The following is a 13581-nucleotide window of genomic DNA, read 5'->3' as shown; positions in this document are numbered from 1 at the left end:
CCTCGCGGGGCGATAGGGGGGATCCGCCCCTCGCAGCCCGCTGCGCCCGCTTCTGTCCAACCGGGCGGGGGCGACCAGTAAATGAAGGAGGGGATGGAAACTTCTCAGCATCCGGGGGGAGGTCGTGGGATCCGCCGCTGCTGCCGCTGTAGTCGCCGCTATAGTTCAGTCGCTGCTTCTTCGGCCACCCAGCGTCGCACCCCACCCGGAACTTCTCGGAGTTCTTCAGCAACAAGAAGCACTCCCAGTAGGTGAACTCCTTATACTTCCCCGCCAAGGGGAACTGACTCGTGGCGATCCTCCGGGCGTCGTCCTCATTCTGCCCACTCCTAAGCTGACGGAGGGCGTTGGCGTACAAATTCGAAAAACGGCCCACTGCGGCCCTGGTGCGCTCCCACCCCTTCCGGACCTCCTCCGGCTGAAGTCCTTCCCGTGCGGGCAGTGCCTCCTATAGGCAGCTCTGATCTTCGCCCACATGTTGACGATCCGCTGGTTGTTCGCAACCAGCGGATCGTCGCACACCTCCAACCACCCCCTGGCCACCCCGGCGTACTCATCCTCCGGCCAGGGGTGTCGTCAACAGCGGGCTGCGATGACTCGCCGACCGCCTTGGCCTTCCCCTTCCCCCTCGTCTTCTTCTTCGGCGCGGCCCGCCTCGCTGGAACGGGAGTATCATCTTCCCCGAGAACGATCCCCATATCATGCAATGACAGAAGGTCATCGCCAGTGAACTGCGTCTCCACTGGGGTCGACGTGTGAGACGAAGCCGTCAAAAAATCAAGCGAGGGCCGATATACCGTGTCCCCTCCCGGTGACCCCCCCCCCCCCCCCCCCCCCGCATCCCAGGATGCATACCGTGCTACATCCCGCCCTGACACATCATCCCCATCATCTGCTGCAGCATCATCTGCTGCTGCATCTGGGGCATACCCCCCCACTCGGGCGCTGACTGCCCGCCGCCCGGCATCCCCCACGGCATACCCCCCGACATACCCTCCTGCGACCCCTGCGCCCCCCCCGGCGCACCGGCCATCATCCCCATCATCTGATTCCAAGGGATGTTAAACCCCGGGCCCATCTGCCCCCATCCAGATCCCACAGGTACCGTGGGAGTCTGAGATCCACTCGTCGCTGGACTGGACTCGTTGTTGTGATCCATCGCTCGATGATGCTCTTGTACAGAAAGTTAGAGAGAGAGAAAACTCGTTAAAACAAGTGGTGCAAATGAAAATAAAACGAAAATCGCGTTTATATAGGTTTTTTTTTTAAAAAAAAAAACAAAAATCGACGCTGGCCGATCGGCCAGCGATCGGCCAGCCCACGCCGAAGCGCTCGCCGACTGCAATGGTTCGGCTAGCCGATTGGCCAGCGCGACGAATCGGCTAGCCGGTCGCTAGCCGACCATTGCGGATGCTCTTAAGCATACAGACGCCGACGATGTTGAAAATATTGACACTGTTTGAACAATTTAAAATTTGAACGATGTAAGCGAAATAGACATAAAACAATTCATTAATACAACTTGAGGTGTGATGTGTTTTGGCGATCATGACATAAAAATATTATTGTTTATTTTGAGTTTTTTTTTTTTAATTAGACACTAGCCATCTATTTTCATTGTTCAAATATTTGACAACACAAAAAATCATTATTCAACTCTTTGACAACATGAAAAAACCAAAAGCTCTGCCCTCCCTCTCTGTCTATCCAAGGGATGGAAGGGCAGAGGCCTTTGGTGTCCCTTCCGGTCAAGAATTGGGGACTCACAATCACTAGCTATTGGCTTTTCTCTCATGCCTTTCTTCGTTCATGGTTCGATATTCTGGTGTCCTAGGCGTAGAGGAACCCCACCAATCTATCCCGAATTTGGTGGTTAAACTCTATTGTGGTGATGATACTGTAGGGAAGGTCCTGCAGAAAAATAGCTCAGACACCAGGATGATAAAAAGCTTAACACCTCTCATTCTTATTACTTTTTCAATGAATAAAAGGAAAAATCAAAAGATCATCTTGTAATTTTAATTTACTGCCTTATAGTAAGTTTCTATAATTTGCTAACTACTTATAAATAGTGGATTTTATTCTTTTACCTTCAATTTTGATAATAATCTCTTTGTCTTGCTTATGATTCTTTTAAGCATATATTTTAAAAAATTACTATTGAAAGAGCTAAATGAAAAATATTTTATTTTAAGCATAAATTTTAAAAAATTACTATAGAAAGAGCTAAATGAAAAATATGTAAAATATAAGAAAGAAAAATTAAAGAAGTAAATAAAAAAATAAAGCAGCAAGTGAGATGAAATATTACTTACTTCAACCATTATAAGCAAAATGAATCATCTACTCCCTCCGTCCTGAAATATTGTTCAGTTTTACTATTTTGATCCGTCCGTGAAATATTATCTATTTTGCTTTTTTTTTCATTTTTGGTAAATGCACCATACTTTCCGTTAACTCATTATACTCATATTAATTCTATTATAAGACTAATACTTCCTCTATTCATAAAAGTATAGACAATGAATATGACACGGGAATTAAAACAAAAAAGTAAGAGAGATGAGCAGAATGATAGATAAAGTAGTATTAGTGAATAAAAGGATTTACATTAATAAATTGATATAACTTTTTAAAAATAGAATGCACAAATTTTTGTGGGACGAACGAAAAAGAAAAAACGCACATATTTTTTTATGGGACGGATGAAATATATAAATGTGGAGCCTACATTCCACTTACTTTTTCCACTCACTTTTCTTCACATTTTTTAAAATCCGTGCCGAGTTAAACATGGATAACATTTTGCGGACGGAGGTAGCACTTATTATTTTATTTTGTTTTTGTCTTTTATCTTGATTTCCATTATACGCGCTTGTGCGCCATAATATAGTACCTACTCCAGTATAGTACTCCTACTACCATTTCATATACAGAAAATTTTCAAACTCATTAAGCTAGCAAAAGAGAGATGGCATATGCAGCTGTGATTTCTCTGAAGCAAACGATACATCGCCTTCTTAACTCTTCTCACACTCCCATTCCATCCTCAAGTCGAGAAATCCTTGAATTTGCTTCCAAAGAAATCACATCCTTGCAAGAATTTCTCAACGAATTCTACAACAGCAACAGCAAGAGATGGAACGCTTTGGATGCCAAAATCAGAGAAGCCGTACAAAAAGCAGAAGATGCCATCGAATCCAATCAATTTCTCTTTTTACCCGAACTGATACATTCCTTTGTCGAAACCATGGCGCAAATAAAGAACGATTTCACTCAAAATTACCCGCCACTCGACGACGATGAAGATGATGATGATGATGATGATGGTGGTGGTGGTGGTGATGGTGATGCAGCCGTTTCAACCGATAACGATCTCGGCTATGAAATGATAGGATTATCCAATGAGTTAGCGGAAACGAAAGAAGACCTGCTCAAACCACTGAGGCCCTACGATTTCGGGGTTTACTCCCACGTCGGAAAGAGAGGCTCTCTCAGAAGCATCACCGCAAAAGCCCTTTTCGACGATATATTCGTCGCAGAAGAAGAGCCCTTCGACTGTGGTGCGTGGGTGACCGTAGGCAGAAACTACCAATTCACTGAAATTCTCACAAATATCATCGCCCAAGTAGATGATCAAGCGCGATTTGATCATCATGATATGGATAAATTGAGGAAGGATCTATATGCGAAGCTGAAAGGTCGAAGATACATGATTGTGTTGGATGATGTTGACGACGTTGAGGTTTGGGATGAGTTGAAAAACTCATTTCCAGAGCAACACAATGGCAGCCTAATCGTGCTGACCACGGGGCTCATCGAAGTTGCCCAATATGCAAATAGTTTTTATATTCACGAAATGCCAATGCTATTCGGTGACTTCTTTTGGGATTTTCTTCGAATAATGATGTTTAGGTACGGGAAGGAGATCAATCCAGAAATGGAAAGAGCTGGGAAGAAGATTGCTGAGAATTGTAGAGGAAGTCGAATTGCGTTTGCTAGAATTATCCTCTTCCTCTACAAAGTCGACATGACTCCAGATCAGGAAAGCTGGAACAAGCTAGCTGCGGATGAACAACACTCCATATTCGTCGTCCATGATGAAGTCTCCGAGGTACCATCGCCAACCTATTTTCGCTCTCTGTCTCACAACTTATAAGTAAATACATATACAACTGGATTGATCGATTTCAATATTAATTTGAACATCTTTCTTTGTATATTATATAGCTCCGTTCGGTATCATGGATCCATTGTTTGGTACCACTTATTAAAATATTGTCTCCACCGCCTTTGATGAAGGATCTGGAGTTGCCGAGAATTTACCAAAGTCACGACATAGATGCTATATTAAAATAATAATATGTAATTAGGGAATAGGCTAGAGATTGGAGGAATTCTCTAGATTTAGTAAGTCGGCAAACTAACCGACTTAGTATGCCTATAAATTGGCATTAGGAGTGTAGCTATGTGTGTGTGAGAAAAGAGTACACAAGAGAGTGAGTGAGTGCACTAGCTAAGTGTGTGTGAGTGTGTACGAGAGTTAGTGTCCGAGGTGTGTCCTCGTAGAGCTAGAGGCGTGTCCTCGGGCGTCTTGTGAGGTGTGTTCTCCAAGAGTCGTAGTGTTGTGTTGGTGTTGTGTACACCACTGTTGTGTTGTGTATTGGTGTTTCGTACACCGTTGTCGGGAGCTTAATAAAATTCCGTTTGTGTGTCGATCCTGGAGTACCGCTGATACCCAACAAGTGGTATTAGAGCCAGGTCGAGCCGTGGTGGTTGTTATTGTAGTTGTGGTCTTTTTCGTGGTGTTTATTCGCAGGTCTAGAGTATACTGTTACTCTATCGGAATTAGCAATTGAGGACTGTTGTTGGAGTCGCTACTCTGCCGAAGTTGACAGCTAGAGAAGACCAGTACCAAATGGCGGATTTTTCTGGAGTTTCCAATAGCATTGAGAAGCTAAATAGCAACAATTACGGAAATTGGAGTATCCGTATGCGACATTATCTCATAGGTCAGGACTTATGGGATATTGTTGGAGGAGAGAACACCACATCACCGACTGGTGACGCGAAGGCGCGCAAGGAATGGGAGATGAAATGCGGAAGAGCAATGTCCGTGCTGATGGTTGCATTGGAAGACGAGCAGATACAACGTATCAGGTCAGCTAAGACACCGAAGGAGGTGTGGGAGATTCTGAAGACTGCTTTCGCCAAGAAGAATGAGGCAAAGCTGCAGCACCTGGAGAATGAGCTATTCTCCATCTTGCAATGGAAGCTTACTGTAAGTCAGTACTTTTCTAAAGTTAAATCATTATGTGAAGAGATTTTGAAATTAGATCCTGATAACGTGACTAACGAGACGAGGATGAGGAGGATCATCATCCATGGTCTAAGACCCGAGTTCAAGGGTCTTGTGACTGCCACACGCGGTTGGGCTACACAGCCAACTCTGGACGAGTTAGAGAATATCTTGTCCAATGAAGAGACCGTGGATAATAAGATGTCTAAAGTAGCTGTGAAGGACTTTGAGGAAGAAGCTCTGTTCACCGGCAACAGAGGTCGCTCTGCCAGAAATGATCACTGGCGTAGGTGATAGGGTTTGGTGCCCCTTGCACAGCGGAAGACTTGTACAAAACAAATAAATCAGATACGGATCTATTTGACCGATTATGCGATTAATCAATTCACATGTTAAACAGATAATTGCATGCTAGAACGCAAATAATTCATGCTCAAAGAATATAAATCCTAAAACATGAATTTCTACGGTTTAGGGATACCGATTTTGATTCTCCAAAGAATCGATGATTGCTCGCGCCTTCTCCACGATGATGATCTTCAATACTAGACCACGGATCTTCTGACTGGTTTCCGAACTGTATCTCGATATCAGGGTGGACTGATCTTATCAAAATACTAGGACTCGAATAAAAGAAGACAGAAATTCCTCACAGAGGAAAACTGAAGAATTTTCGAGCTCCTCTAAAACTTAGAGAGGGACGAAAAATTCAATGAATAATAATTGTGATTCTGTCTCTCCTTTATTCTCCTATTTATATTAAGTTCATATTGGGCCCAGTCAGGGATCTATGGAAGGTTTTGGATATGGACTCCTCCAATTAGCTTTTTACTAATTAAATTGAACCCCAATTTAATATAAGCTTTTAACTGGAATATTAAAAGCAGCCACTACAGAAGTAATATTGCACTCCCCATCTAAATCCGAAATTACAAGTAATCCGGGTTTCTGTTATTTATATTATTTATTTCTCGCGCTTATGATATAAATGTCCATTAATTAATTAATGTCTGCTATGGACTTAATTAATTAACATCTGCTTAATTCCAAGAGTGGATTTAGCAAGAAACACTTATTTATTATTCATAGAGTGATAAAACTCCAACTGGTCAGTTTTCTGAATAATAAAACCTTGTTCAAGATCCTCTTGAGGACATTATCAAACGAGACTCACCACTCGCACGATTCAACATAATAGCAATCCTAGCACCACTAGATATTAATCACCACTACCCAATATATCAGGATTATTGGGTTGCGAAAAACCCGCACCATTTGATAAGTCAAAGTAGTGCATAATCAATACCGTATGCTTAATGCTAACGTATGTAGATTAAGAAATAGTTATTTATCAAGACCTAGTCTTTCTGTTAGATCCATTCAGTGCTATACCACACCAACGTCGTCTTATTTCAGAAAGGCTTAGAAATAATCGGACTGACATTGCAAGCTTTCACGATAGGTAGCCAAAGTCTGTCTAGGTTGTAAAATTCTTCTTTCTCTTTTGCAAAACATTGCATAGAACCGACTGTAGTTACCTTAAAGTGGACGATGCCCACAACCAGTCTACTAAGTAAAAGACTTAGGCTTTGTTTACTTCTTATGCATTTAAATGTTTGTAAAACATCTTATAAATGCACAAGCAAACACAATGTAATAATATATTGATTCTTATTCGTGCGATACTGCTCGAATAATACTGAATCGGGTTAAAAGTGGATTGTAGAGTTTTTCGTATACAAGCAAGATTCTATTCGCGCGAAACTTGCTCGAAACATGCTTTTCAGTATACCAAACCTAACAGTAGGAGAGTAGAAGGTGAACGAGAATATCGATGTAGAAGGGACGAAGGTGATCGAGATCAGTGGCGTGAACGAGAAGAAGATGATCTGAGAAAAAGCCAGTAGAAGGTCATGCAGTGATAACTAGTGGTGCATCACCGGATGAAGAAGAATGGGACATGGAAGCAATAGCTATTCTGAGTGACAGAGAGTTGGAATTCCAGGCGTCCTTCGTTGTAGAAGAAGAAGATTGGAACTTTGACGATTCCATGTTGATTACTGAAGACGAAGAGCGTAATATTATTGAGGAGACTTGGGGAGAAGCAAATGGAGAAATAAAACTGGAGCCGCTAGAAGTTGAGGAGGAAATCGACGAGCAACATGTGAAGCTTCCAGAAACTCAAGGAGAAAATGATGAAGGTGAAGGAATAAAAATATCATGGGTTGAAGCGGATCAAGCAGCAAGAACGCTGAAGCAGCCGGAAAAGGTTTTGGAGTCCGAAGAAGAATCAGAGAAACTACAAGTTCGAAGATCAAGCAAAACACGGAAGAAAACAATTGCCGGAGAAAGAGAATTTAGGGAAGCCGTCTCAACTGAAGAATCATGTCAAGACATGCATCTTGAAGAGCTCAGCACTGCGGAGCTACAGAAGCTGCAGGAGCAACTAACCATACGGAAAAAAAAGTCGGTGTCGAGGGGGAGTATTAAAATATTGTCTCCACCGCCTTTGATGAAGGATCTGGAGTTGCCGAGAATTTACCAAAGTCACGACATAGATGCTATATTAAAATAATAATATGTAATTAGGGAATAGGCTAGAGATTGGAGGAATTCTCTAGATTTAGTAAGTCGGCAAACTAACCGACTTAGTATGCCTATAAATTGGCATTAGGAGTGTAGCTAGGTGTGTGTGAGAAAAGAGTACACAAGAGAGTGAGTGAGTGCACTAGCTAAGTGTGTGTGAGTGTGTACGAGAGTTAGTGTCCGAGGTGTGTCCTCGTAGAGCTAGAGGCGTGTCCTTGGGCGTCTTGTGAGGTGTGTCCTCCAAGAGTCATAGTGTTGTGTTGGTGTTGTGTACACCACTGTTGTGTTGTGTATGATTCGTACACCGTTGTCGGAAGCTTAATAAAATTCCGTTTGTGTGTCGATCATGGAGTACCGCTGATACCCAACACCACTAAAGTATATGAATTTGGAATTGAATTTCAATTCCACCAAATCCAATTCCACAACTTCAATTCCATACCAAAACAAAAGAATTATAATTTCACTGGGTCAAATTTAGCAAAAAATGCGGATCTTTTACGGGTCATTTATGGAAACGGGTCATATAAAACAAAAAATTATTCTTTGTCCCTCACACTTCTCCTGCATGCCCTAGCCGTTCCGCCTCTTTTTTCTCTCATTTCAACTGTGCCTCTGTGCCCTTGATCTGCCGTTTCTCTCTCTTTTCAACTGCGTTGTGAGCCACGATCGATTTATTGATAATCAAGATCCATTTTTTTCACAATCCAATTTGTTGAGTTTCATGAAAAATCGATGGAAGGATTGCTTGAATTTATGTTAAATTACGTTGTGTTCAACTTTTGAAGTTAATATGGTTTTTCCAACAAATTTGTGTTCTTTATATTGAGTTTTTTCGTGTCTTCGAACTGTTTTAGAAAAAGTCTCAATTAGTTTTTAATGGGTTCTCAGCATTCAAATCTTCTAAACAATGAAAAAAATACCAAATTAACACCCTTGACTAGGGGTGGAAATACGGGTATCCAATCCAAAAAAATCGGGTACCCAAATCCGAAAATCATCTAAATGTCTATCCAAAACCCGACCCGATATATTTTCGGGTACTCCAATAACCGTCCTGGGTATCCATACCCGACATATCGGGTACCCAAATACCCGACTCTTTACATATGTTAATAACTAGTAATAAAAAAAAATTCAAACTATATGTATTAATATAAATATATAAATATTTAAATTGACTAATATCTTTAATGTTTCATTTAATTTGTAGTATAAAATTATAAAAAATGGGTTACTTTTATTTTAAGTATATGATTATATTTATGGGGATTGGTTATGCAATATGTAAGTAAAGTAATAAAAGTTATGTATTTAATTAAATCGTAGAAACAACCAATAATATAATTTAAAAGTCAAAACAATTAACTAAAATGTAAAAACCACATGAGTTGGTTATGCAATACGTAAAACTTGAGAGTTTGGAGAAGTGGTGACCTAGAGTAAGAGAGATCGACTTATTTATATAAGTTTAAAGAAAGTTTAACCTAGTAGTAAATAAATTAGCCCAGCTCTTAGAAGCTTAAAATTGTTAAATCTAGTTTAAAAAATGATAATAAATTGGATATTCAGGTAATATTCGATACTCATTCGGATTACCCAGTACCCGTTCTATCTTAAATTTCAATATCCAATCCTATACCCAATCTCATAAAATTGGATATTGGGTATCCAATACCCGATGGATATCGGGTCGGGTACGGATAAACCCAATACCCGATATCCATATTCCCACCCCTACCCTTGCCAAAATGACTCAATTTTTTCTGGTGTTTACAGATAGCATTTTTTTTAATATTTAATTTGGACGTGCCATTCATATTTTTGTATTATTATTGTACCTAGTGATTTTTTTAATAATTTTATAGATTTTCATTTTAGTTTTGTTCTAAGTGAATGTAATCTAGCTACTAATTAAGTGGTATCAATATTTCTTAACTAATGTCAGATTTTTGTTAAATAAAATTATTAAACAATGAATTTAACATTATACCAATTCCATAGCTATACCATACAAAGGATTTGGAATTGAATTACTATTCAATTCCATGTCAGATTTTTGTTAAATAAAATTATTAAACAATGAATTTAACATTATACCAATTCCATAGGATTTGGAATTGAATTACTATTCAATTCCAATTCCAATTCCGTATACCGAATGGACCGTTAATGTTGTTTTATGTTAAAAAACATAAGTTAAAAATAACACCAAAATATATCCTTAATTTGAAGACGTAGACAAAGAGTAATGACCCTTGCATTTTATCTTTTTCTCCTGCCAGGTTCGTAAACTCAGAGAAGACATATATGAGCTTACAGACGAAAACAAGTTTACGATCACAGCTCCACTTGAGACTTTTGCGGCTCTTAAACTAATCAAGGAGTATCTTTTTCCCCAAAAATACTTTCCAAAATCAAAAATCATGTTCATCTGTGGAACGGCAGGTATTGGAAAGACTACTCTTGTTAAGAATCTTTTCGAAGATTCCTCAGTTTCGCATCACTATGACCACCGGGTGTGGGTGGCTCTCGGCACAAGATATAAGCCAGAGGAAATCTTGATCGATATTCTAGCTCATATATATCCCCACATCGAGAGAGAACGTGTCAAAAATGATGCAAAATTAGCTGCAGATTTGTGTATGGAAATGGAATTATCAAACAAGAGATGCTTCATTGTGTTAGATGATATGTGGAATCCAGAGCCCTTATACCACTTAAAATCTCTATTTCCAAACATTAGAGCTAATATCGTTGTAACAACCCGGCAACCTGGGCTAGGTCCATCATTTGGGCCAGATGATAGGTATTACACAGTGCGCTTACTCAATAAGCAAGAAAGTTGGGATCTTCTTTGTCACAAGTTGTTTGTTGGTGCGTCATGTCCTCCTCGACTAGAGAAAATTGGCAAGAAAATTTCTAACAAATGTGAAGGTCTTCCTCTCTTAATCCTCACAGTTGCCAATCTCTTGTCAAAAGAAGAGAAAACACTAGAGTATTGGAGCATGGTAGCAGAGGAAAGAAATTCAGTGTTCAGGGATGCATATGATCATATGCATAAGGTGTTAGTTCCCAGCTATCAGTACTTACCACAACATCTGAAAGCGTGTTTTCTCTACATGGGCGTTTTCTCACTGAATGATGAGGTTCCAGTGTCAAAGCTCATTGATTTGTGGGTTGCAGATGGGTTTCTTGAGCCAGATGTTTCTCAGACTGTAGAAGATTATGCTCTTAAATCATTGAAGGAGATTGTTAATCGAAGTCTAGTTATGGTCCAACGGAGGGACTCTGATCCCAAATCCAGTAAGACATGTAGACTTCATTCTGGGCTTTGGTATATGTGTAGCCGTGAAGCTGAGAAGAGCATGTTTTTCAATGCTTATACTGTACACGGATTAAAGGAGGAGCAAAGGAGAGTGTGCATTCGTAATAACAGTTTGTTAGGCATCAAACATGAGCATAACTCAATGTTATACACGCGTTCTCTCTTATGCACTGGCCCATACCATCATTATCCAGTACCAATACCTTTTGGGTCGAGGCTGCTGAGGATATTAGATGCTGTGTCAATCCGTTTGTACGAGTTCCCAATCGAAGCAGTGGAACTCATACATCTAAGGTACCTTGCCCTCACTTGTGATGGGAGGCTTCCTGCTTCTATATCCAAACTCCGCAACCTGGAGAAGTTGCTTGTGAAAAGGCATTTGAGCACCAAATCTGTTGATGATTCTTCGATTCTGCCCATGGAAATCTGGGGTATGAAGGAACTGAGGTATCTTCGAGTTGAAGGATGCAACCTACCTAGCCCTAGTAGTGATGAGGTTTTAGTTAACCTCTCAGCTCTATTAGATGTGAACATTGATAGTTGCACTGAGGAGGTTCTTAGAGGTGTTCCAAATATAAAGAGGTTAGGAGTCCGGATCCAGCTCGAGCCGGGAGATGATGGCAAGTCCTTCCATCACTTGAATAACATATCCAGTCTAGGCAAACTGGAATCACTTACTTGTGTGGTTGTGAATCCTGACTTAAGTCAGGATACTGTCACTCCACCTGCTCCTCATTCCATGTTTCCAGAGTCTCTTAAGAAGTTGAGTTTGAGTGGGCTAGGATATCCATGGATTTACATGGACATAATTGGCAGACTACCAAATCTTGAAGTGCTCAAATTACGATGCTATGCCTTTCAAGGACCAGTATGGGAAACAGATTATGCCAGTTTCGGCCAGCTTAAGCTTCTCTCACTCGAAGATACTGATCTAGTGCTGTGGCGAACAAGAAACCCAAGCTTCTTCTCTCTTAACTATCTTAGAATTAAACATTGCTATAACCTAGAAGAGTTCCCTGCTTACTTGACTTGTAGTGTTCGAATGCTTCAAGTAGCTGACTGTAGCCTTTCAGCTGTGGCATGGGCAGAAAAAATGAAGGAAAATGATTTGGAGAATAGAATAGAAACGCTCACAATTGATGTCCATTCTTCATGGGATGATTAGAATCTCGACCCATGACTGCGTGCTTACCAAGGTTAGTCTCTTCAATTCAATATTCTATTTTTAGTAGTATCATAGACAGTTCCTATTATAGGAGTATGTGTTTTTGTTGATAATGATACGTATATACTATTTCTTAAGTTTTCCTACACATGCCCCTACTTGATTTATTATATTCTTTTGAAGATGTTGATCTACACTTTTTGCAAGAAAATCACTTTCCCCAGATTCCTAAAGCTCTTATTACTATCCTCTGTTAAATTGATTGAAGTAGAGTTATGAATTTGGCAGAGGAAATGAAAACAGGAATATGCATGGCAGCTTACAAGAAACAAGGCATTTGCAGACTCATGGGATTCTGGGATAACTTCAAATGATGACTGTGAGTTGCTTCAGAACTAAGGTTCATTTTCAGTTTGAATTTTATTTGCTTTAGTTACGGGTGTTGATACGTGGAATTGATTTAAATTATGTAAACTTAGGAAGAGGAAAACCAACTGTGTTTTGTTTTTACTACCTCTGTCCCTGAAAATTTGATACAGTTTATTATTTCGGTCCGTCCCTGAAAATTTGATATACTTCACTTTTACCATTTTTAGTAGTGGACCCCATATTCCACTAACTCATTCTTACTCACATTTTATTATAAAACTAATACTTTAGAGTAGGACCCACATCCCACCAACTTTTTCAACTTACTTTCCATTACATTTCTTAAAACCCGTGTCGGGTCAAATGTAGCAAATTTTGGGGGACGGAGGTAGTACATTTTATGGAAAACTGCAATATCAGTCCTGTGATTTTAGAGTGGTTGTAATATTGACGAGTTTCATTCTAAGGTCATCATCTCTGTTCCTCTTGGTTATGTTCTTTGGCTTTATGTATTTTGGGCTTTAGCCTTTAGTAGTCTATGATAAACATTATACAATCAAAAAGTCAGAAAGACAAATGGCTTCAACTCGAATCTAAACCCTTGGGTTCGTGTAGACTCACTTGAAACGGTGATCACATATGCACAGTGCGATGGAGAGCTGACGATCGCAACCGTGTGATCCATCCGTGCATATGTGATCACCGTCCCTATAATGTACTTTTGATACCTAAAAGCTTATTAATGAGAAGAACACTGTTGAATCCAATGGATTTTATATTCAGTTATTACTTCATTTTATATTGAGAATAATTTCGAAGACAGTCGTGCAGATG

The 13581-nt window shown here is 40.1% G+C and overlaps 1 protein-coding gene across 1 annotated transcript; it reads left to right on the top strand.

Annotated features, from left to right (window-relative positions):
* The first annotated feature begins 2925 nt into the window (after positions 1-2925).
* LOC125186305 (putative late blight resistance protein homolog R1A-3) lies at positions 2926-13404 on the top strand. Its single transcript, XM_048082656.2, has 3 exons — positions 2926-4114; positions 10171-12409; positions 12667-13404. Exons 1-2 carry the CDS (start codon positions 2972-2974, stop codon positions 12376-12378), a joined length of 3351 nt encoding a protein of 1116 aa, XP_047938613.2. The 5' UTR covers positions 2926-2971; the 3' UTR covers positions 12379-12409; positions 12667-13404.
* Positions 13405-13581: the final 177 nt, after the last annotated feature.

Source organism: Salvia hispanica, chromosome 5, assembly GCF_029641045.1.
Source record: "Salvia hispanica isolate PSC_SH4W2 chromosome 5, Shi_PSC_v1, whole genome shotgun sequence".
Taxonomy (NCBI): Eukaryota; Viridiplantae; Streptophyta; class Magnoliopsida; order Lamiales; family Lamiaceae; genus Salvia; species Salvia hispanica.
This window is presented reverse-complemented; position numbering and strand designations above follow the sequence as displayed.